Here is a 23954-nt window from a genome sequence, read left to right as displayed (position 1 = left end):
GACACAACACAGAGCCTCATGGCTCTCAGATTGTCAGCGAGCACAGGGATACAGAAATGTAAACACAGAGATTTTGGATAACCTTTAGGACTTTTAAAATACAGCAACTCCCCAGACAATTAAAGTAAAATGAAACAAGGCTTCAGAGTGGTTCTATACAGTTCAGATACAGAACAAGAAGTCTCTTTCCTCGGGGGTCAGCCTGGGTTGGGGCCAGAGTTGGGTGTGTAGTTGGGTCTTCCGGGCGGGGAAGCCTGGGCTGGGCCTGACGGGGCTTGGTGGCCACCCTATGGGGCCATCTGGTAGGTCTGGCTCGCTGCCTCTCCAGCAGGCTGGCTCTAGCTCCAGATCTGTCTCCTTTGACCCACAAGACACACTCCCACTTTGACCTACAACCTTGTTCCCGTTATCAGCAGGGCTCCGGGCCACACCTTGGGAGAGCAGCTCCCTCCCTCTGAGGAACCAGCTAGTCCACAGCTGCTCAAAATCCCAGCCTTTTGCAAAACAGCAAGACCACCTCTTCTCCTTCTAGACATTTCTGATGTTATTATTCCCCCCCCCCACACACACACTTTTCTTTCTGCTGTTCTACTAGAGTTTCTGATTCATCCAGAAGAGGACCGGCCCTCCAGCTTGGTCTTGCACTTGCCTGAGTGTTTCAGGCAGCAGACTCGGTGTTAAAGACTTGCCACCCCACCTGGCTGACCGCTGACGCCCCAGCGGGGCCGCCCTCAGCCTCAGAGACACGGTGAGTTGTTCATCAGGAGTGCACAGGCGCACCAGGACAGGAAACCTGGGGCCTCCATGAAGGATGGGGGGCTGGGGAGGGAGGAGCAGGAGAGGCGAGGCTCTGCCCAGCAGAAGAGGAAGGACAGAAGGAGCGCTCCACCCCCAGCGTGGGGCTGTTGGAGGGTCTCTGTTGGCACAGCCGCCCCAGAGCCAAGGCACGGAGGAGGTTTGAAATGTCCAGGATAAATAGAACCACATTGGGGTGGAGAAAAGCCAGCTCCAACCCTCTCAAAAATAATCGCCACGGGCACCAAAAATATATTAATATCTGTACATTTGTCATCTTTACAAAAAGGAAATAAAACCTCCTGGAACCTTGCGGTTGGTTTAAGGATGAGGTGGTGTGCGGAAAGGCCACGTGTGCACACGCGTGGGGACCCACGTACAGCGAGGAGACACAGAGGACACGTGCGGCTGCTTGAGCGCGCACGCACGCGCACGCGCACGCACACGCAGCTGTGCAAACGTGTGCCTCTTTGTCAGAAGGGCGGAGCCCTCGAACCCTGAGCACGGAGCCGGTTGGCGCAGGGGGCCCCCGCCTCCCCCACTGTCGTTTGGGGGGCTGCTCTTGCCTCGCCGTCCACGGGGACCTGGGCCCCGCCCGAGGGCGGCAGGGTCCCCCCTGGTCTTCCTCCTCTGGGGAGGCAGTCCCGCCGCGAGGAAGCAGGGCTGGGCTCGCGTGGCCTCACCCCCGCCGGCGTCCCCGCGTCTCCCATGCCAGCGAGGCCTCTGCCCACGAGTCACACGGGGCAGAAGGAGCACCATCCGTGGCAGGCATGAGCGATGGGGGGGCCCGGGGGCTCTGGTCCTCACCACGGTGTCTGGGCAGGAGGCCAGGCCAGGTGGCAGCGAGGTGGCCCTGGCCCCCCGGGACCGCTGGGCCGCGGCGCTCAGAGGTGGGGGCCGCCCTGCAGCAGGGAGGTGACGGTGTTCTGCAGGGCCACGGCCACCTTCTTGGAGGTCTTGCGCAGCAGCGGGCTGTCGGGGTGGTGCTCCTTCAGGTGCAGGACGTGGCCCTCCTGGCTCTCGGACGTGCAGCCGCACTCCTCACACACGTACAGCTTGGCCCGGCGCTCCTTGTACGCGTACTGCTGCTGCACGCCGTGGATCTTCTTGAGGTGAGACTCCAGCGAGCAGCGCTGCGTGAAGGCCTTGTCGCACAGGCTGCACTTGTACGGCCGCACACCTGCGGGGGACAGGGGCCGACATCAGGGACCGCGGGGCTCGTCAGCGGTGTCCAGACACACAGAAAGGTCAGGACACCCGACTCCGGGGCGGGGGGACGGACGAGGCCAGGTCAACACTCGCTCCCCGGGGTCCTCCCCCATGAACGGAGGAGGTGCGCCCTCCCGGGCCTCCCGCGCGATTGACCCTGTCCAGGCGGGTCTGGGGCGCTCCCGCCTGGCCACAGGCCTCCACGTACCAGTGTGGGTGCGGACGTGTCTCTTGAGGTCGAAGGTGTCATTGAAGCCCTTCCCGCAGTACGTGCACAGGTGCCTCTTGACGTCGTTGTGGCACTTCATGTGGCGGTTCAGCATGCGCTGGTAGGTGAAGGCCTTCCGGCAGATGGGGCAGGTGAAGAGGTCTGCATTGGGACTGTCCCCCAAGGTCACCTATGGGAGAGGACAGTTGTGGGTCTTTTTGTTTTTCTTTGGTCGCTCGTGGGGCTTGAACTCTGGGCCTGGGCACCGTCCCTGAGCTCTTCAGCTCAAGGAAAGAACTCTACCACTTGAGCCGCAGTGTCACTTCGGGCTTTCTGGTGGTTAATTGGGACATGAGAGTCTCACGGACTTTCCTGCCCAGGCTGGCTTTGAACTGTCATCCTCAGATCTCAGCCTCCTGAGTAACTAGGATTACAGGGGTGAGCCACTGGCGCCCAACAAATTCTCGTTTTTTGGGCTTCAACTCTGGGTCTGGGCGCTGTTCCTTAGCTTTCCTGCCCAAGCCTAGTGCTCCACTAGCCACAGCTCCACTTTGGGCTTTCTGGTAATTAATTGGAGATAAGAGTCTCACAGACCTGTCCTGCCAGGGCTGGCTTTGAACTGCTATCCTCCAATCTCAGCCTTCTGAGTATCTAGGATTACAGGGGTGGGGCACCGATGCCTGGCAGGACAGTTTTTTAAAAAAACTTGTTTTGTTTTTGTTGCCAGTCCTGGGGCGTGGACTTGGCCTGAGCACTGTCCCTGGCTTCTTTTTGCTCAAGGCTGGCACTCCAGAGGCCATGGCCTATGCTGTCTGCTAAAGGGCATGGTGGCGTGGGGGAAAAAAAACCCTGGGTCTTAGTCCAGTCTCCTTTTGGGTTCCAAGTCCCTTGCAAGGCTGCCCTAGGCCTCCTCAACCGCTCCGGTGCCCTGCACGGCCTTCCTCTGCCCTTTGAGCCAGGGAAGAAGTCCGCACTGCGGTCCTGGCGGCTCGCAGGCTGAGGCGCCCAGCTCTCCCCGGCAGGGCGTGGCTCGCACCCTTTCCCCATTCTCTTGCCTCCCATTCTTTTTTTTTTTTTGGCCAGTCCTGGGCCTTGAACTCAGGGCCTGAGCACTGTCCCTGGCTTCTTCCTGCTCAAGGCTAGCACTCTGCCACTTGAGCCTCAGCGCCACTTCTGGCCGTTTTCTGTATATGTGGTGCTGGGGAATCGAACCCAGGGCCTCATGTATATGGGGCAGGCACTCTTGCCACTAGGCCATATCCCCAGCCCCCACTACAGGGAATTTCAAATGTACCTAACAGTGGAGAGATGTGCCACGGGCCTGCACCTGTTGCTCTTGGTCCTCCTCCTTTACCCAGGGTCACTGGAAGCCAAGTCCCAGGAGCCACCAGCCCCCCCCCCCCCCCCCCGGGCGAATGCGCTGCTCTGCAGGGCCAGCACAGGAGGGCGGCACACCTCGCTCTGTGGGGGTCCCTGCCATTGGCCACTCCTGAATCCCAGCTGCCCTGCGCCGGGTGCTTCCCCCTCCCCGCAGGGACGTGAGGGGCAGAGGAGGGCCGGCAGGGTGGCAAGGGGCACAAGGCCGGGAGGGCTCCGGCTGCGGCTGGCTGTGCAGCAGGTCCCCTCTGCCGACAGTGCACGCGTGGCCCCCCGGGGGCGGGAGGGGACGGGACAGCCCTCCACAGCCCGCTGACTCCGTCTGGGCACACAGGAGAGCTAGCGGAGCAGCCTCCCGCTAGGTCACTGCGGGCAGACGCCCTCGGGTCCTGGAGCAGTGAGGAGTGCCAACCCAGTCGGGGCCGGCCTGCTGCCAGCGCCCGCCGAGGAAGCGGTGCTGCTGGGGGCGGGGGCCGGGAGGCCGCTGGGGACCGCATGCGCAGCCCCGTGCGGGGGCCGGGCCGGCGAGGGCAGCCCCGGGCAAGGCGGCCACGGCCACAGCCTCGAGGAGCGGCTGACCGCCGCTCTAACTCCAGACCTCGGGCCCCGTGGGGCGGCCCACAGAAGGGGGCACCGGGGCGTCGGGTGGCTCGCTCCAGACCCGCCTCTCCCCTAACCCTCCCACGCCAGCCAAGCTCCTCTGTGCCCCCGGGCCCCGGGCCCCCTCGGCCCGTCTCGTGCTTGGAACATGGTGGGGCTGGACGCGGGGTTCTTTGTGCACACGCCTCTGGACCCGAGACGGCGGGAGAGCCGTTACCTTCATCTTGGTGCGCAGGAAGCCCTGGTCTCTGGCCTGGGGGTCTGTCAGGCGGCCCACATCTTCCGAGGGCAGCTGAGCCACCACACAGGGCCCGGGGGCCACCGTGTAGCTGGAGTCGCGAAGGCTCATGTCCAGAGCCAGGGAGCAGGAAGGAGGTTCGGCCACCGACGGCTCTGGCTCCCGGTAGGGCTGCGGGGGGCAGAAGCCCAGGCTGACTGGGGAGAGAAGAGCAGCTAGGTGAGGGGCGTGGGGAGAAAGAGGATTCCGTGGGGCGCGGGGGAGGCTGGAACCCGCAGCTCTGTTCCTCCCCTTGCAGGCATGTGGGCAGAGCCGGGGGGGGGGGGGACGGGGACAGCCTTACCACACCTGCACCTCCCTCCTGCCCCATTAAGGTAATTACAGGTGACGCCAGCCGAATGCCACTGCTGGCTGAGTAACTCGTGTCTTAGCGGAACTGGGAGGACCCCAAGGTGCCCTGCCAATTCCGCCCGCAGTGTCCGAGCGCCCCACCTCAGCCAGCCCCTCCGGATTCCAGGCCCGTCCTCACCCCCGTTGGGACAAAGGGCACCACAGGAGCGCTGGCCCAGGACAGCTCCCTGAGACTCACCCCGGCCCCGGGGGCTCCTGGTGGTCCAGGCCGCCGGGTCCTCCCCAGCAGATGTGGCTGTTAGCCTTTGGGGCCCTCGCCCCGGCGCCCCTGGGCCGTCAGCTAGGGCTGGGCCCAGCTTGGTAGGCAAACAGGCCAGGTGGGTGGAGAGGGAGGAGGTCAGGGCGCAGCAGGTGGATGCCGCCCGCCCGCCGGCGCTTGCGCAAGCCTTCCCATGGGGACCGCTCGCCGCGGCATGGGCTGGGCTCCCGCCGGCGGCGCACACCGATACCTGGCCGCCCTCTGGCAAGGCCGCGCCCCTCGGCAGACACCTATACTAAGCGGGCCAGGGAAGCTTGGCTGCAGCCCCTGAGCCCCAGTCCTGACATGAAAGAAACAGCGGCACCCAGGCAACAGGTCTCAAAGCCAACAGAGCCGGCCAGGCCAACGGTCTGGAGTGCTCCACCGCCATGTCGGACCATCCGTGCCACCCAAGCAGCCAGGGACAGTTCCCCAGCTTCCGGAGGACAGAGGGGCATGGGCAGGAAGGCTCAGTCAGAGGAACGGGGGGGGGGAGGTTGTGGTGCCAGAGCCCCCCAGCTCAGGCCCTCCACCCCCTCCACTCCAGGCTGGAGAGCCAGGTAGCTCCCCCGCCTCCGGTCCCCGGCTGAACGGGGCCAGAGGGGATGTGGTCATGGGGGGAGGGACGAGTGGGGAACACTAGTTTCGGGAGCAGCCCAGCTTTCGCCCCCTCAAAACACAACAAAGGTCTGACGAGAGAAGAATGCGCCTGCGTGCCGCCCAGAACCCGTTCTGCTGGCGCTGGCGGCGTCTGACCAGGGACTTTAATGAGCCACCTCATTCCAGGGGTTGATTCACCACGCCTGGCCCCGGGCCGGCCCCTGAGCTGGCACCCCACCTCCCTCCGAGGGCTGAGCTGGTAGCTGTGCCTGCTGAGGCCCGGGTGCCCCGGTAAGCGGTGTGCACCCCTACCCCTGCCCCGGGGCAGCCAGGTGGGGCGCCAGCTCTGGGGCCCACTTAGCAGCCAATGGGGACCTCGGGGCAAAGTCCCAAGTGGAGGAAAATCCCCTTGCCCAGGTGGAGGCGAGCGGCGGCCGCCACCCTCTTGTCTGCCACTTAGTGGGACAGCGTGCGCGGGGCTTAGGAAAGCTGCGCGTGGTCACACAGCCTGAGTGACGGGCAGTGATGGCAGGCAGGTCACTGGGTCTGAGCTCAGCTCCGTGGAGAGGAGGCGCGTGCGTGTGTGTGTGTGTGTGTGTGTGTGTGTGTGTGTGTGTGCTGGGGGAGGGGGTTCTGAGGACCCCAGCCCCTCCTGCCCTGTCTCTCTGCCTCCCCACAAAGCCCTGGTGGTGAGGACAGGTTGTCCGCTCGCTGTGCCGCCGGTGCCCCTGGCCAGGGCTCGGGAGGCTGCCAGGGTGGGGAGGTTTCCTTCCTCCCAGCCACCCTGTCAGACCTGTCTCCCTCCCTGCCACCCCCGTGTGTCCCTGCCAGGCCGTGCGGCACGCTCGCTCGCTCGCACGCACGCACAGGGAGTGTGCATCCGTGTGTCATCCGCTGGTCCTGGGTGGCAGGAGGCGGGAGGCAGAACCAGTTGGGCCCAGCCGGTGCTGCTTGGTCTCCTAATTAGATGTTTCCGGTAAGGCGGTGGCCACGGTGGTGACCGCTCACCCCCTGCCACAGTTATGGAGTGTGACAAGGCCAACCAGCCAGCCTTCTCCCCCCTCCGCCCAGGTCTGGTGGTCGCCCCCAGCTGGCTGTCCTCTCCACCTGGATGATCTCAGGGGCGGGGGCCCAGAGCCAGCGGCGGGTCCCCGCCTTCCCCTCCGCAGCCCTCCCCCCCCCATGTGGATGGAAAGCTATTGGCTCAGCTAGTGCACAGCGCCTGGTCCTACCTCAGACAGGGGCTCTGCGGACAACAAAGCAAGCCTCCTGAGTCCCTTGCTGGCCTCCTGGGTCCTGGGGTGGGGGTGGTCCACCATAATGGGTGTGTGCACAGCCCACTCTGGCTGTGGACAGCCTCGCCCCCTGACTGGCCTGAAAGGCTTCTGCCTGAGCCTACTGCTCTCCTGGTTAGGGCCAGATTCTTCTGTCCCCCCCATTTCCTATGGCTTTTCATTCAGCGTCTGAGCCACCCACCCTCCTGCCAGGGTGCCTGGCCCTCGAGACGTCGCTGTACTTCCCGAGTCTCCTTCACTGCCCCCCCCCCCGCCCCCCACTCCCACCGGCATAGGTCTGAGTGTCCTGAGGGTGCCAAGGATAAACAATGGTACAGATGAGCCACTTTCTTTCTGGGACAGTCTGGCCCTTCTGCCTCGGGACACCCAAGTTCAGACAGTTTAGCAGCCTAGGCGACCATGCCCCGTGGGACGGGTAAGAGTCCCAGCTGGTCCACTGCGGCATCTCCTCCGTGCCCGTGTGCTGGCGGGCACCCCGCCCCCAACCGCACTCCCTCACTGTCCAGTGCTCCCAGGAGGCACTAGGATACGCAGTGGAACCCCCACCCTGTGAGGGGGCACAGCTGACTTCCTGGGGGTACTCCTACCCAGCTTGGAAGAGTCTGCCAAATGCCCACACGACCCAGCCGCAGAGCTGGGCTGGACGGCATCAGGGAGGGAAATCCCGGGCTCTGCCGCTCAGCCCAGCTGGCCTCCAGGGCTTGGGGGGCCGGATCAGTGGCAGAGGGGAGGCTCAGAAGTAGGGGTCTGGAGTCTGGAAGAAGTCTCTAGACATTCTTGGAGTTCCAGCTTCCAGGCTGGGTAAAGGTGATGTCCAAGTGCCTTCCTGGCCTTAAGACTAAACTTGGCCTGCGACTCAGCCTCAGAACCAGTTCCTTGCTGCTTCTGGAACTTTTCCCAGACAAGACATGGAAGTTACCCATAGGTACAGGTCATCCTCAATAAACCAGCAACCCCCCCCCCTCCTCCATACTGATACAATCAAGGAGAGGAGTCCACGCTGGGAGAGGAGAGGCAAGGTGGGGCTGGCCGTCCCCCCCCCCCGTGGGATACTTCTCCCGCCCACCCTCTGCTGGGGCTGTCCCAGCTTTGGGAGGACAGCTGAGGGGGTGTCCTCTGCAAGGGGAACCCCTGGTCCTGTCCTCCCGTCTCCCTGCAGGTGGCCCCAGGGATGGAGGGTCCAGAGGGCCCTGGTGGGAAGGACGGGACTCACCCGCTCCCGGGCCCTGCCGGCGCCCAGCCGGGACTCTGTGAGGAGGGGTGACTGAAACGTGCTGGGCTGGCTCCTGGGGTCACGGTTGGCTGGTGATGGAATGGCCCAGCCAGGGGACAAGCCACCACAAAGCACACCCCCCGCTCTCCAGCCCCGGGAGGCACCCAGGCGTGCACAGAGGACGTTTCCTTTATTTCCAGAAGCTGTGGGAAAACTCTCCAGTGGGCTACAAGGGTCTTAGGCGGGGGAAATGAAGTTGTGTAGAGCCTCCCCTTGACTTGACCCACAGGAAGTGCTTACCAGCTGTCCTACAGCTGCCCCTGCCCGCCTGCCCGCGAGCTCTTTCGTGTCCCCTTACCGGGCTCAGAGCAGCAGGTGACTCGGTCTACCTGAGGCCACTCTGCACCTGACAGGACAGGCCCCCGGGGCACTAGAACTGTGGCGGGGGAGAAATCACTAGGACCCAAAGAAGCCAGTGGCTTGAACAAACGGAATTTCTTTGTCCTTCGAAAAAGTCAACACATGATTGGTTACTGATTGGGATGTGAAATGAAACTAAAAATAACAGCACACCGAGCCTGCTCAAGGCCCGGCTCACCTTTCACACAGTCCACGTTCGCTTTATCAGATCCCAAGGAGCAGCTAAGCAGCAAGTCAAACACAGGCCCGGGAGGAGCGGGCGCTGGGAAGGGGCTGCCGGCCGCCGGCCTTCGCGGTGGCCCTTCCGGAGGCGGAGCACCGCTCAGCCAGCCGGGGTCCTGCGCCCACAGCTGGGGGGGGGGGAGGCACCCCCGGCTCCCCCCTTCTGGCCCGCCTTTTCTCTCCTGGGGACACCACGGCCATCTGGCCCATCCCTCTGTTTAAAGAGGCTACAGCGGTGTGGCCCTCTCCCCTTGGGAAGAAGTTGAGTCAGGGACACAAGCCAAGGGAGGGATCCTGGAAGGAAGGTCAGGCCACCGGGGCGCTCCCATCTCCAGCAGCCTTTCCAAGAGGGAAACTGAGGCCAGAGGCTTCCCAGGGCCCCTCACCCACCGCCCTCACTTCCCGACTTTCTTAAAGGCCTGGGCGGTGCCAGAGCGCCTGGGGATCAAGGGTCAAAGTCGGTTGGTTAATTACCACCTCTTACCCCCACTTGGAGGCGCTGGGCAGCGCGCCCCCGCCCCGCCCCCACCCCCACGGCCGGGGAAGGGGGCACCCGGCCGCCCGCAGCCCCCAAAGTGCCGGGGGAAGGGTTGGGAGAGCCTAGAAAGCGCGGGATTGCCTCGAGGGCACCGGAAGATGCTGCTGGGGGGGGCGGGTGGGGGATGCAACTCGGGTTACTCATTCCGAGTGGACGCGGACGCTGTCGAGGCGTCTTCTCAAAATAAACCGGGCGCACCAGCTCCCTGGGGCCCGTCCCCGACGGGCGGGGGGGGGTGCGCTCTGAGGGACCCCCCTCATCCTCGGCAAGGCTGAGGGAGTGAAACAGGGGTGAGACCGCACCCCACACTGCGCTGGTCTCAAAGGGCGGGGAGGGGGTCGCGGGCGCCGGGCGCCGTCCGCGCGCCCTCGTGTTGGGGGGCAGCCCTACGGAAGGGACCGGGGTTCCCCTCTTCCCTCCCTGCCCCCCTGCGGCGGCGCTCCGGGGCCCCTCTCCCGCCCGCCCGCCCGCCCGCGTGGATGTCCCGGCTTTCGGGATTTACGACGGGGAGGCCGAGGGTCGCTCGAGCGGTGCCACACCCCGCCTCCTCCGCCCCCCCACCCCGGCCGGCTAACGGGGCCCCGCCCGCGCCCCGGCGCCCGCCGCGCCCCCCGCGCCCGCCCCCCGCGCCCGCCGCGCCCGCCGCCAGCCCCCCGCGCCAGCCCCCCGCGCCCGCCGCGCCCCCCGCGCCGCACCTGGCACGTAGATCTCGCCGCGCTCCTCGTCCGGGAGCTCGCTCCAGTTCCGCTTGCACGTGGAGACGCACGGCTTCTTCACCAGGAACGCGCGCGGCATTTTCGAACCCCGCTCCGAGCCCCGCGCCGGGCGCTTCCGTCACTCGAGCCGGCACCGTCCCGCCGGGAGCCCCGGGCCGGGCTGGGGGCGCGGGGGGACGCGGGGCGACCGCCGGGGAGGACGGTGCGGGGGGCGGAGGCGCCGAGGCGGGCCCCGGACGGCGCGCGGCAGCGGCGGCCCCGGGCGGTCGCGGTCGTCCCCCGGGAGCTGGGCGCGGCGGGCGGGCGGGCGGGCGTCCCCGGGCTCGGCTGGCGTCCCCGCGGCCGCTCGGCGAGGCTGCGAGTGCGAGGCGGCCGGACGGGTTCACGCTTTATTGGCCCGCGGCGGTGCGTGGCGGTGGCGGGGCGGGGGCGGGCGGGGGTGTGGATCGGGTCTAATGAGCTCCGAGTGGCCCGGGGAGCCAGGGCGCATGCGTTGGGAAATAACGGTGACAACCCACCTATTTGTTACCTGTCGAACCGGTTTCCATTCCGCTGCCGGTGAGGTGGCCTCGCGGCCCGGGCGGGGCGGCCGGCCGGGGGCGGGCGGCGGGCGCCGGCTCGGGCTCCCCGCGGCCCCCCCCTCCCCGCGGGGCCGCCCTCCCCCCCCCCCCGCGCCCCGCGCCCCGGCCCCGGCCCTCCCCGCCCGCCCGGAGAGTTGCGGAGACGGGGCGGGAAAGAGGAGGGCGGGGAGGGCAACGTTATTCGCTCGCACGCTCCGCGGGTGATGAAATAAAACTCGCCCAACTGGGCTGGGCTCAGCCCGGCGCGCCCGGAGCGCCCGAGGGGGCGCGCGGCCTCCCGCCGGGCGGGGACGGGGCGGCCCGGGCCTGCGCCCCGGCGGCCCCGGCGACCCCGGGGGTGTTCGGGGAGCTGCGGGCGGGGAGGCGGAGACCGCGAGCACCGCGGACACCCAGCCGGCCCCGCCCAGACACCCCCCCCCGCCGCCCCCCCAAAACTGGCGGGGCCCGACGGGCGGCTCCGCGTCGGAGCAGGGCCGAGGGTCCCGGCCCCGCGTGGGCCAGGCCTGGTCGTCATCCAGGAACCCCCTGGCGGGCACCCGTCCGAGCCCAGCGGGGGGCGTCGTCGTCTTTCCCCCCCCCTCCCCTCTCCCCCCCCCCCAGGGCCACACCGCGCTCTCCTTGACCCAAGAATGAGGGTGGGACCTTGCTTTTAGCATTAGAATCCCTTTGTCATGCAATTTTAAGTGTTCGCTGGAACCGATTGTGAGGAAATGCATCTTAATAAATGAGTTCACCCAGGTCAGGAGTCGGCGGAAAGCCGAGGACGAACCCCAGCCCGCGGGGGAAGCCAACCTGCGCGGCAGAGTCAGGGACACTCACCCCCAGCTGGCCACCAAGAAAGCCAGAAGTAGAGGTGCGGCCCCAGCAAGCCTGGCGCTGAAAACGCTGCGTTCAGAGCACCAGGCGCCCCGAGTTCAAGCCCCAGCACTGGCAGAGAAACCTATACCAAACACTTTCTCTGAAAAGCAGACTGAAAATGAAGTCGTGTGTGGTTCAAGTAAAGCACCCCGATTGCGTCCCCTCCATTCTACACCCCCCCAAAAAAAAATAAAAAGCTAAGTGGCTGATGTGAGTTCTCCCGCATCTGGTTGCAGGGAGGCCTGCAGAGCCTCTGGAGACGCTGTTGAGCCCTGTGGGTAAGGGAAGGAAGAACCCCGGGACAGAGGGATTTCTTCCTTCCGGAGGGAGAAGCTGTCCAAGGGCCTTTCCAGTTGGTCCCGTGAGAATTCTGTCATACACCTCCTAGCATTACTAGGAGGGATGGGAGCTCTTGCCGGAAGGCTCTAGTCCCTTCCTCTTCCTTTCCAGGGATTCTGCCTATCCCAAACCTGCCCCATGCACCCTCTACTCCCATCCTAGACCCTGTCCTTTCTTTTTGCTTTCTTTGGTCTCTCTCTCTCTCTCTCTCTCTCTCTCTCTCTGTGAAGTCAGGGCCTGGGTGATCTTGGGCTTTTTCTCTCAAGTTGGCACTCTACCACTTGAGCCCCAGCGCCACTTCTGTTGTTGTTTTTGCTGGCCAATCAGAAATAAGAGTCTCACAGACTTTTCTGCTAGGCTGGCTTCAAGCCACGCTCCTCAGACCTCAGCCTCCCGAGTAGGTAGGATTCAACAGTATGTAACTAAAACCAAACAACTACTCAACATATAAAGGTCAAAAATTGACCTCTCAGTGGAATACAATAGCTCAAAAGCTATGTATGTACGTTCCTATAAAACTACCGTCGACATATTGTCTAATATCGACATTACATTTAAAGCCCTAGGCGAGTAGGTAGGATTGCAGGCGTGAGCCACAGCACCCATCAGCATCATACTTTCTTTGATGTTCCAAGCAGTCGTAGTGATAGCTACGCAGCGCCAGTTCAGTAATAAAGAGGAACCGACTGTGGGAGAGACGAGGGAGCCGGAGGGGCTGTGGAGAACGTGCACAAGGGACTCATAGATGTGTGGTTCAGGTGCGAAGACCTGGCCACTTCATGACAGTTTTCCTACACACACACACACACACACACACACACACACACACACAACCTACCAAAATGGAGATCCAGATTTGTACGTGAAAACTAATGTTTGATGTTTACTCACATTAGAAACAAATATGGACAGTGATGCCTGTATAATCCTAGCTACTCAGGAGGCTGAGATCTGAGGATTGAGGCTCAAGCCAACCCATGTAGCAAAGTCTGTAAGACTCTCCCCCTTCCCCTCATCCTGGGGGTTTGAACTCTGGGCCTGGGTGCTGTCCCTGAGCTCCTTTGGTTCAAGGCTAGTGCTCTAGTTCTTGAGCCACAGCACTATTTCTGGATTTTTCTGTGATTCATTGGAGATAAGAGTCTCATAATTTTAAAAAGCCAGAAGCTGGGCTTGTGTGGCTCACATCTGTAATTTCAGCTGCTCAGTGTTAGGTTTTTAAAGTAGGTAACCGGTAAAGGAGAACGCCACGCGGTATTCAGGCAGGAAAGAAAGTTTATTACCGAACTGCTGGCCTGTGGCCAAGATGACCCATGGCCGGAGAGAAGGGAGAGAGAGAGAGAGAGACCCCCACCCAGCCCTGCTTTATTTAGGGCAGGGGCAAGGGGTGTGGCCAGGTGGATTAGGAGGTGACCTCAGGGAAAGGGGAGGTAACTGCCTCCAGGTCTGCAGGTTACCCAGGTAACTGGGTGGAGACTTAATGAGGTGGGGGCATCTGCATGTAGCCCTCAGGGAGAGGACCTAACACTCAGGAGGCTGAGATCTGAGGATCTGAGTTCAAAGCCAGCCCAGGCAGGAAAGTCTGTGGGACTCATTTCCAATGAACCTATAGAAAACCAGAAGTCACGCTGTGGCTCAAAGTGGTAGAGCATGAGCCTTGACCAAAAGAGCTCAGGGACAGTGCCGAGGCTCTAGCTAGGTTCAAGCCCCATGGCTGACCAAACAAAAAAACAACACACACACACACACACACACACACACACACACACACACACACACACACACAAAAGGTCAGAAATGGAGCTGTGACTCAAGGTAGACTACTAGCCTCCAGCACAAAAACTTAGAGACAGCGCTCAGGCCCTGAGTTCCAGCCCCAGGACCAACACCAAACACAAACAATACACACACAAACAAACACAAAAAGCACATGGCAGAGGAAGAGTGATTCATTCTTGTAGGCCTAGCTTCTTCGAAAGCTGAGGTCTGAGTGTCACATTTCACAAAGCCAGCCCAGGGAGACCGACGTGAGAGACTGGAGGGAAAACATAAGAGAATAAGGCCCTGAGCTTAAGGCCCACTTCCACCCCAATAAATGAATAAACTGGGCTAGACCTACAAACGGGAGGAATAGGATTGTAAAAGAATTTTCTTTTTCTGAGTGAAGAGCCAGCAGAAGGGAGGAAAGGGAAGGAGAGGATGGTGTGCGATGAACACGATAGAAGCACATTAATATTCTGGGTGTGGGTGGCTCACGCCTGTAATCTTAGGTACTCAGGAGACTGATATCTGAGGCTGGAGGTTCAAAGCCAGCCTAGGCAGGAAAGTGCATGAGACATATTTAAAATATTTTTTGTTGGTTGTGGAGCTTGAACTGGGGCCTGATGTTGTTTCTGAGCTCTTTGGCTCAAGGCTAGCACTCTACCACGTTGAGCCATGGCACCACTTCCGATTTTCTGGTGGTTAATTGGAGGTAGGAATCTCACAGACTTAACTGCCTGAGCTGGATTTGAACCACAATCTTTGAATCTCATCCTCTTGAATAGCTAGGATTACAGGTATGAGCCACCAGCACCTGGTTGGTGAGACTCATCTCCAATTAACTCCCCAAAAGCCGGAAGTAGAGCTGTGGTAAAACCCAAAAGCTCAGGGACAGTGCTTAGGTCCTGAGTTCAAGCCCCAGGACTGGCACACACACAAAAGCACAAGAATATATATGAAAATAGAATGAAATTCAGAAAGGAAAACCCTACAGAGTGAGAGAGGAGGGTGATCAAAGTACATCATATGCATCTATGTAACTATCACTATGAAGCCCTTTGTACGATTAATGTATGCTAATAAAAATCTTAAAAATAGCTCAGGGCTGGTGGCCCACACCTATAAAATTCTAGCTACTTAGGAGGTAGCGATCTGGGAGAATGCTGTTCCAAGCCAGCCCACGCAGACCAGGCTATGAGACTCCCATCTTCAGTGAACTAGCAGAAAGCAGGACTGGAGACACGGGTCAAGTGGTAGAGTACCAGCTGAGCAAGCTAGAAGACCTGAGTTCAAGCCTGAGGACAGGCACACACACACACAAGGAGACACTGGGGAGGTGGAGGTTGGAGCTGTGGGCTGCCGTCTGCGGGCAGTGGAGCGGCTCCGGCCTTCGTGAGGCTTGGGCGCCACACGCTAACCTCTGGATGCCTTGAGGCCTGGCGCCTCTGCGCTGCTCCCACGCTCACGGGCCAGAGGCCGCTACACGTCGTTCATCCCGTCTCAACTCCATGCACGGGCGTCCTGCGGCTTCCTACTGGGTGCTGGGCTCCGGAGATTCCGCAACGCAAGGCAAAGACAGAAGAAAACTGGGGCTGGGGATGTGGCCTAGTGGCAAGAGTGCTTGCTTCGTATACATGAAGCCCTGGGTTCGATTCCCCAGCACCACATATATGGAAAACGGCCAGCAGGGGCGCTGTGGCTCAAGTGGGCAGAGTGCTAGCCTTGAGCAAAAAGAAGCCAGGCACAGTGCTCAGGCCCTGAGTCCAAGGCCCAGGACTGGCAAAATAATAATAAAGAAGACAACTGGCTACACAGATAGGTCAAGTGATGGCGCTGGTGGGGGTGCCAAGATGGCGCTGAGAGCTGGAAGCCAGGTGCCACGGCCCCTGAAGGGGAGAGGGGAGGTTGCAGGAAGTGAGGCAGGAGCGGCAGGGGCCATCATGGGCTCCCAGAGCCGCCGGACCTGCTACAGGTGGACGGGCTCCTGGGGCGGGGTGTGTGTGTGTGTGTGTGTGTGTGTGTGTGTGTGTGTGTGTAGAAACACCAGTCATGGAGTTACTGCAGTGTCTGAGCACGGAATGGCAAAGGTGGCCTGCAAACAGCCCGGAGGGTCCAGTGGACCTCTCCCTCTTCTCTCTCTTCTCCCCCTTCTCTCCCTCTCTCTCACTGGTCCTAGAGCTTGAGCTCAGGGTCAGGGCGCCACGCGTTACTTCAGCTTTTGGGGAATTTTTTGGAGATAAAGGTCTCACGGAGTTTTCTGCCCGGGCTGGCTTCAAACCATGAGCCTCAACCTCCTGAGTAGCGAGGATGACAGGCGTGAGCGCCTGTGCAGGGCTCGCACGCACAGCTGCCGGTGTGCGAAAGGAGCCACAGCAGACGAGGAGCCAGATTTGACGCTGCGCTCCCATCCTGAGTGCAGAGAGACTACGGGGGGATCTGGATGTGGGGGAGAAGGCCCGGAAACACTGGAGAGGCCAGGCTGGGCTGGAGGTGGGAAGGGGATGCCGCAGGCCCAAAGGCTCATGGGAGATGTGCTGGAAGACCCTCGGGGAAGGAGCCCCTGCAGACACGCTGCGTCTGGGCGCTTGAGCAGAGCCACCTGTGAAAGTGTCACTTCCTCTGTGCAGTGGGGCTTCTAGTTCTTGCCCTGCCCCGCAGCCGTTAAGACGCTATGGAGCCCAGTGCCAGTGGCTCACGCCTGTAATCCTAGCTACTCAGGAGGCCGAGATCGCAGTTCCAAGCCAGCCTGGGCAGGAAAATCCACGAGACGCTTATTTCCAATGAACCACCAGAAAACTGGGAGTGGCGCTGTGGCTCAAGTGGTAGAGCGCTAGCCTTGAGCAAAAACGCTCAGGGAACAGCACTCAGGCACTGAGTTCAAGACCCAGTATTGGCACAAAGGCAGGGGGGGAAAAAAGATGGCGCAAATTGGCTTTTGCCCTGAGGAACAGCATCCCTTGCAGAGGGACTCAGCTTTACAGCAGACTGGGGGGGGGGGGGGCTCATGGCCGCCAGGCCTCTGGGTGACTGGAACACATTGGCTGGCTGCTCCCTCTCCTGGGGGAATTCCTGCCTTGGGTCCCCGCTTTCGGTGTGTGGGGGAGCAGGGCCCCGTGTGGTCTTGGACATGGAAGAGGGGACTCAGTGCCATCGCTGCCGCCGGGGCGGGGGGAGCCAAGGAGGAGGATTGGCCAAACCGCAGCCCTAGGGTTGGATACTGGGTCCCTGGGCTCCAAGTGCTGAAGGCCTGGGGCGGCTCACTGCCTCCCTGCTCCCCCCCTCCCCCCCATCCCCCGTCCACCCTCAAACCCGGGCCCCACAGCTGCTCCACAGAGGTGGGGAGAACTCATGGCTCCCCGGCTTCCCCTCCAGCCCTGGGCTGACCCCGCCGACCTCCGCCTCCTCCCCTCAGCTCTCCGAGGCTGAAGCCCTGCCCTAGCTGCCAGGTGGCGGCTTATTTTAATATAATTTACTTGCCACTAAATCCATTATTTTATAAAGAATAGAATTCAGTGGGTGTTAGTCTCCTGAGCCTCACGACTATCACCACTAAGTTCAGAACATTTTCTTCAGCTCACAAGAAATTCTGGCTGGGCGCTGGTAGCTCATACTTGCCCAGCTGCTCAGGTGGCTGAGATCTGAGGACCACGGTTCAAAGCCAGCCCAGGCAGGAAAGTCCATAAGCCTCTTATCACCAATGAATCACAAAAAATGACCACAAAAATAGAAGTGGAGCTGTGGCTTTTGTGGTAGAGCGCTAGCCTGGAGCAGAAAAGCTCAGGGACAGAGCCCAGGCCCTGAGTTCAAACCCCACGCCTGGCACAAAAAAACCAAACCTGGTGCACACGAGCATTCTCTGCTCCCCAGACACCAGCGCAGGCTGGGCGGCCCATTCAGGGTCCCTGGACACACAGGGAGCTGAAGGTGGTAGGTGTGTGTGTGTGTCAGGGGCTTCACCTCTTAGGAGCTCGGGACTTTGTGCAAATGCAAATGACTGCTGCTCTCGGCTCTCGGCTTCCCCCCCCCCCTTACCCGTACCCCAGCATCAGTGAGGCTGTGCCTGTCATGGTTCTGGAAACCACACGGGGTCACAAAGTACCAAAAAGGAGGAGGAGGAGGAGGAGGAGGAGGAGGAGGAGGAGGAGGAGGAGGAGGAGGAGGAGGAGGAGGAGGAGGAGGAGGAGGAGGAGGAGGAGGAGGAGGAGGAGGAGGAGGAGGAGGAGGAGGAGGAGGAGGAGGAGGAGGAGGAGGAGGAGGAGGAGGAGGAGGAGGAGGAGGAGGAGGAGGAGGAGGAGGAGGAGGAGGAGGAGGAGGAGGAGGAGGAGGAGGAGGAGGAGGAGGAGGAGGAGGAGGAGGAGGAGGAGGAGGAGGAGGAGGAGGAGGAGGAGGAGGAGGAGGAGGAGGAGGAGGAGGAGGAGGAGGAGGAGGAGGAGGAGGAGGAGGAGGAGGAGGAGGAGGAGGAGGAGGAGGAGGAGGAGGAGGAGGAGGAGGAGGAGGAGGAGGAGGAGGAGGAGGAGGAGGAGGAGGAGGAGGAGGAGGAGGAGGAGGAGGAGGAGGAGGAGGAGGAGGAGGAGGAGGAGGAGGAGGAGGAGGAGGAGGAGGAGGAGGAGGAGGAGGAGGGAGGAGGAGGAGGAGGAGGAGGAGGAGGAGGAGGAGGAGGAGGAGGAGAGAGGAGGAGGAGGAGAGGAGGAGGAGGAGGAGGAGGAGGAGGAGGAGGAGGAGAGGAGGAGGAGGAGGAGGAGGAGGAGGAGGAGGAGGAGGAGGAGGAGGAGGAGGAGGAGGAGGAGGAGGAGGAGAGGAGGAGGAGGAGGAGGAGGAGGAGGAGGAGGAGGAGGAGGAGGGAGGCTGGCAGAGGCCATGCTGGCAGAGGCTGGGCCAGAGCCAGGGCTGGCCTCCCTGACCCTCAGAAGACAGGCCAGCCTTAATAATGGTTCCCAGCCCCACGAGCAAGCGGAGAGACAGCCATGCAGTTATCAGCCCCCCTCTGGGCCTCAGACAGGGAAACCAGACAGGCTCCTCTGGAGCAGCCTCCCTCCCAGGGCTGCTCTCATCCTGGCCTCTTTCATCTGAGGTTTAATTAGCCTGGCACCCCACCCCACAGCCCTTTGGGCAGGAGTCATCACTCCCACTTTATAGATGGGGAAACTGAGGCATCTAGAGGGAAGTGGTGTAGGGCTGTCGCCTGTGAGTCAGCTGGAGTCAGAGCCCAGGGGAACTGGGACCAGGCCTTCTGGCTAGACCTGTCCCTCCCGGTGGTGTCCTGTCTCCGTCCCTCGCACCCCGCCTGCTCGCCCTGGGCAACCAGACACCTCCTTTCCAGCCTTTTACCCACCGCTCCCATCAGCGGCAGCACGAGGGGGCGGAGGGCCGGGGCCGCGGGGGGAAGGAGAGGCCAGGCAGAGGGGCCCCGGCGTTTCATCATCAAAGCGGCTCGTTAGGGCCAGAGGCGTCAGGCTGGGGAGGTCGGACGCCGGAGGTTCTGTGTCTTCTGCAGCCGGGGCCCCAGCCCAGGCACCTGCTTGGTGAGGCCCAGGTCACCGCGCCCCCCCCCCCCCCCGGCGGCCGGGATCCTGGGAGGCCTGGAGTGCGGGCTCGGGACCTGCCCCGGGGGAGGGGGGCGGGGGGGGGGGGCAGGTCTCAGGCAGCTCCGCCGTGGCGCCCGTGTTGTGTGTGGGCCCTGGCTGCCCCGGGCCCGCCGGGGCCTCGATCCCGTGGCTTCCCCAGGCCCGCCGTGGCCTCGATCCCGTGGCTGCCCCGCGACCCGCCGTGGCCTCATCCCGTGCCTGCCCCGCGGCCCGCCCTGGCCTCGATCCCGTGCCTGCCCCGCGGCCCGCCCTGGCCTCGATCCCGTGGCTGCCCCGGGCCCGCCGGGGCCTCGATCCCGTTGTCTTCCGCCCTCCCTAGGGCTCGGGCCCTGCCCCGCCTGCGTGACGCCAGCCGGCCCGCCGAACCCCTGCCGGCCTCGGCCTCGGGCAAAGGTCAGCAGCTCCTACCCCGCGACCGGCCGGCTCCTCGCCCCCAATCCGGGCGGGCTGGGGGCCGAGTCGGCGTCGGGGACGCGAAGCGAAGCCCCGCGGCGCCGGTCGGACCGGTTCGGCGGCGGCGGCGCGCTCTCCCCGCGCCTCGCGCGCCCCCCAGCGGCGGCCGGAGGAGCCGCACGCCGCGCGCCCGGGGGCCGGCGGGGGGCGCTCGCGGCCTTCCGGATGCGCCCGAGGTGCGGGGATCCGAGCCCGGGCCGGGACGCCCGGCCCCGCCGCCCTGCGCGCGCCCGCGGCGGTTTCGGGGAAGGGGGCCTGCGCGGCGGACAGTTACTCAGCCCCAGCGAAACCGGCGAGTCCGCACCTGCCGGGCGGCGGGCGGTGCCCCGTTACGCCCCGCCCCGGGCCCCGCCGCCCACGCGCCGGGGACCCCGCCCCACGCCGCCCGCCCGCCCGCCCTCCCGGAAGGAGCCGGCCCGGCAGGTCGTGCGCCCGCGGCGGTGAGTCAGCCGGCGAGAGGCCGGCCCGTTACCGCGGGCGGCTCTGTGGTCTCGGAGCCGGCGGGGCCGGGCCGGCGGGCGGCCGCGGGAGCTCGGGGCACGCGCCGGCCCGGGTCGCCCGCGCCCTCCCGGCGGGGCCGGGGCTCGGCCCGCGGGGCCCGGGTGACAGCGGCCCCGGCGCGCCCCCTGGCGGCCGCCTGACGCCGCTCTCCCCGCCATGGGGCCCCCGGGCCGGGACGCCTGGGCCCAGCGCCTCGCCGCCTTCCGAGCCAGCCCGGCCGCCCTCCTGGACGGCCCCGACGGCGAGCGCGTGGGCCGCGAGCTGCTGAGTGACCTGAGGAGCGAGAAGCTGGGCGAGCCGACCAAGGTAGGCCGCGCGCCCCCCGGCCCGCCCCCCTCCCTCCCCCGGCCCCGCAGCCCGGGCCCCGCGCTGACCCCCGCCCTCCCCCGCAGGCCTCCCTGCTGGCCCTGAGCATGGAGTTCGCAGCCCAGCTGTGGCCCGACGCCGCCGCGGCCGAGGCGGCCGCCGCCTCCCTGCTGGACACCCTGGTCCTGCTGCCCCCGCGGCCCTCGGCCCTGCGCCGGCCCCTGCTGCTGGCCGCCACCGCGGTCCTGGCGGCAGGGGGCGCCCTGGGCCCCACCTCGGGGGCGTCGGCCCGGCTCCTGCCGCTGCTGCTCGGCCTGGCCTGCGGCCGCGACGTGGGGCGGAGCTTCGGCCCCGCCTCGGAGCAGCGCGCCCTGCAGGCCGCGGCGTGCGAGTGCCTGCGCGAGCTGGAGAGCTGCCGGCCCGGGCTGCTGGGGGGCGCCCTCGGGCCGCTGCGGAGCCTGCTGGGGCAGGGGGGCCCCGTCCAGCCCCTCAGCCTGCTGCTGGCGCTGGCGCTGCGCCACGCGCTGGCGGCCGGCGGCGGCTCGGGGGCCGGCGTGCGCAGCCTGCTGGCCGCGGGGGTCTCCTCCGGGGCCGGCGCCTGGGACTGGACGCTAGCCCCAGCCGATGCCCCCCTCCAGCCCCAGGCGCCCTGCTGGCCTGCCGCCGAAGGGGAGCAGGGCCCTGCAGAGGGCGAGCCCAGCCCCGAAGACACCCGCGAGCTGAGGGCCACTGTGGCCCAGCTGCTGGACACCTCGTACCTGCTCACTCCCGCGGCCCAGGCCCAGCTTCTGTGGCTGCTGGGCTGCGGTCTGCGGGCCCAGCCGCCGGTGCTCTTTAAGCCACAGCTGGTTCGCTTGCTGGGAACCGCGCAGCTGGCCCTGCTGCACTCTGTGCTGGCCCTCAAGGCGGCCTTTGGTGAGGCCCTGTTCACCGCCCAGGACGAGGCCCTGCTGCTCCGCCGCCTCGCCCTGGCCGCCCAGCACCCGTCCCTGCCCCAGCCCACCCATCTCTTTTACCTGCACTGTATTCTGACCTTCCCCGAGAACTGGCCCCTGGGCCCCGAGGGGGAGGAGGCGGCCCCCCTGCTGCTGGGACCCCAGCTGGGCCGCAGCCTCATGCCCAGCCTCCTGCACGAGCCCATGGCCCTCCTGGCCCGCCTGCACTTGCTGTGTCTGCGCTGTGCTGAAGAGGAGGAGGAGGAGGAGAGGGGCCCAGCTCAGAGCCCACGGCGGTACCTGGAGGAGCTCCTGGCCGGCCTGCGGGGGAGGGCGGCTCTGGAGGGGGGCCCCCGGGCACTGGCCACCCTCTGTTTCCAGGCTTCCTACCTGGTGGCCAGCCGCCTGGCCGGGCAGCCCACCGTGGTAACGCCCTTGATCCACGGACTGGCTCAACTTTACCGCGCTCGGCCTGCGCTTGCGCCTCACTTTGTGGACCTGTTGGATCAGGTGGGGCCTGAACTCAGGGAGCCCCTCAGAGAGGCGCTGAGGCAGGAAGTCGTGTCCCAGCCAGTCGGGTCTGAAGCTCTTCGCTGGCATCTGCAGGTGTTGGCAAAAGTGGCAGAAGGGGACACTCAGAACGTCACCCTCGGCTTCCTGCACGCCGCAGCTGCTCACTGCACCGACTGGGGCCTGCAGCAGGCGCTCCTGCGGGTCTGCCGGGTCCTGCTGCAGAGCGGCGGCGGCGCCGGCCTGGCGGATTTGCTGCAGGCGCTGGCCAGGCAGCTAGAGGACCCTGATGGGCGCGATCATGCCCGCCTCTACTACATCCTTTTGGCCCACCTGTCAGGGCACAAGTTGGCGATGGCTCTGGGCCCCTCAGTTGCTGCGCCCGCACTGGCCTCCTCGTTGGTGGCTGAGAACCAGGGCTTCACAGCGACACTGATGGTACAGGAGGCCCTGGCCCCCATCCAGCTGAGCCTGGGGCCCCCGAGGGCGAAAGGCTCGCTCCCCGTGCTGCAGCTCCAGGCGGAGGCCCAGGAGCCCGTCTACTCTCTGGAGCTGCGCTTCCATGTGGACGGGCAGCTCTATGGCCGCTTGGGGGCCGTCCACGTGCCCTGCCTGGCTCCCGGCCGCCCCACCCACCCCCTGCTCCTGTCGCTGCAGCCTCGGTGCCCAGCCCCCGCGCGGCTGGAGGTCCAGGCCCTCTATACCACCCCTGCGGGCCTCACCTGCCACGCCCGCCTGCCGCCCCTGGCCGTGAGCTTCGCCCACCTCTTCCTGCCCTTTCCCCAGGCTCCCAAGGGGGCCGAAGCCGACTTCTTTGAGGAGCTCTGGGACTCTTGCCTACCAAAGGGTGCAGAAAGCCGTGTGTGGTGCCCACTTGGGCCACAGAGCCTGGAGGTTTTGGTGGCCCGCCACCTAGCGCCCTTTGTGGTAGTGGCCCAGCCTCCCGCCAGCTACCACATCGCGGTGCGGCTGCCCCCGGACTCCATGCTGCTGCTGCGGCTGGAGGCGGCCGGCGGGGCTGGAGTGCCTGTCGCTCTGCGGACAGACGACTGGGCTGTGCTGCCCCTGGCTGGCGACTACCTCCGTGGACTTGCGGCCTGCTGAGGGCGCCCAGGACGCCGGGCGGGGCAGGACCGCGGCCCTGCTGGGGACTGACCTGAGACAGGCTGAGAAGGGACCGGACTCCGGGAGCGCCTGTTCCATAAAAACCTGCGATTGCCAGTAACCCTCATTGAGCTTGTTTACTCTTGGACCCTGGATAGGGACAGGCTCATTGGGGTGGGGTCATAGGCCCCAAGAAAGCTCCAGACTAGGGCTGGGTATTAGTAGCTCACGAGTATAATAATCCTTGCTACTCAGGAGGCTGAGATCTGAGGATTGGGTTTCAAAGCCAGGCCAGGCAGAAAGTTCGAGGGACTCTTCTCTCCAATTAACCAGCAGAAGCCATACATGCAGCCGTGGCTCTAGCGGTAGAGCGCTAGCCACGGAACAGCATCTAGGCCAAGCTGACGTTCCAGTACTGGCACACACACACAGAAAAAACGTTGATGATGAAACCCAAAGAATGTGGGCCCCATAGCTCCATAGTTCCTTCCTGCTCAGGCTGTGTCCAGAAGACAAGAAGAATACCCTGCTTCCCAGAGAGCATCTCCCGAAGATCGCTCGGCAGTGTGGAGGGCAGCGGCAGCCTGGGCTTCCTGGCCGCGAGGCGGGGTCTTCCGCCCTGCCCAGGGCGCTTGGCCAGGTGGGATGGCAGGCCAGCAGCTTGGATCAGCAGGAGGACACGCTGTCCACACCTTCCACACACACCCCCCCACGCTGCGCTGAGTGGAGCCGGCCAGGAAGGGTCTGGGGCAGAGTGGGGGCCGGGGAGGATGATCTGTGCTAAAGTCAGGCTGGCTTTTCCTAGCCTCAGCCCTCGGGAAACCCAGTCTGTGCTTAGGAATCTTCTCACACCAGAGTAACTCGTTCGCCTGGCTCTTTCTAATGTGTGAAGCAGCTGAGATTCCGTTGTGCGGAGGCCAGCGATGCCTGCTGGTCCCCAGCTG

At 64.2% G+C, this 23954-nt stretch overlaps 2 protein-coding genes across 3 annotated transcripts; one reads left to right on the top strand and one right to left on the bottom strand.

The window, feature by feature from the left end:
• Nucleotides 1–1623: 1623 nt before the first annotated feature.
• Ovol1 (ovo like transcriptional repressor 1) lies at nt 1624–10280 on the bottom strand. The gene is made up of 4 exons (XM_048359370.1): nt 10060–10280; nt 4407–4624; nt 2213–2402; nt 1624–1975 (listed from the first exon to the last, which is right to left on the bottom strand). The coding sequence occupies exons 1-4, from the start codon at nt 10157–10159 to the stop codon at nt 1680–1682; spliced, it is 804 nt and encodes a 267-aa protein (XP_048215327.1). The 5' UTR covers nt 10160–10280; the 3' UTR covers nt 1624–1679.
• Ap5b1 (adaptor related protein complex 5 subunit beta 1) lies at nt 9595–23367 on the top strand. 2 transcript variants are annotated; one of them, XM_048359363.1, is made up of 2 exons: nt 9595–9654; nt 20548–23367. In XM_048359363.1, the coding sequence occupies exon 2, from the start codon at nt 20569–20571 to the stop codon at nt 23008–23010; it is 2442 nt and encodes an 813-aa protein (XP_048215320.1). In that variant the 5' UTR covers nt 9595–9654; nt 20548–20568; the 3' UTR covers nt 23011–23367. The 2 variants fall into 2 exon arrangements, with proteins under 2 accessions (XP_048215320.1, XP_048215319.1); XM_048359362.1 differs by lacking the exon at nt 9595–9654 and adding an exon at nt 20277–20461.
• Nucleotides 23368–23954: the final 587 nt, after the last annotated feature.

Source organism: Perognathus longimembris, chromosome 13 (genome assembly GCF_023159225.1).
Source record: "Perognathus longimembris pacificus isolate PPM17 chromosome 13, ASM2315922v1, whole genome shotgun sequence".
In the NCBI taxonomy this organism is placed as follows: Eukaryota; Metazoa; Chordata; class Mammalia; order Rodentia; family Heteromyidae; genus Perognathus; species Perognathus longimembris.
This window is presented reverse-complemented; position numbering and strand designations above follow the sequence as displayed.

What these genes read in the sequence shown, in the direction of transcription:
- Ap5b1 (XM_048359362.1), top strand. Translation starts at nt 20,312, where the DNA reads ATGGGGCCCCCGGGCCGGGACGCCTGGGCCCAGCGCCTCGCCGCCTTC. An exon ending in AGCTGGGCGAGCCGACCAAG is followed by an intron (nt 20,462 to 20,547) that starts GTAGGCCGCGCG and finishes CCTCCCCCGCAG; the next exon opens with GCCTCCCTGCTGGCCCTGAG.
- Ovol1 (XM_048359370.1), bottom strand. Translation starts at nt 10,159, where the DNA reads ATGCCGCGCGCGTTCCTGGTGAAGAAGCCGTGCGTCTCCACGTGCAAG. An exon ending in TCCTGCGCACCAAGATGAAG is followed by an intron (nt 2,403 to 4,406) that starts GTAACGGCTCTC and finishes CCTCTCCCATAG; the next exon opens with GTGACCTTGGGGGACAGTCC. An exon ending in ACACGTCCGCACCCACACTG is followed by an intron (nt 1,976 to 2,212) that starts GTACGTGGAGGC and finishes TGTCCCCCGCAG; the next exon opens with GTGTGCGGCCGTACAAGTGC.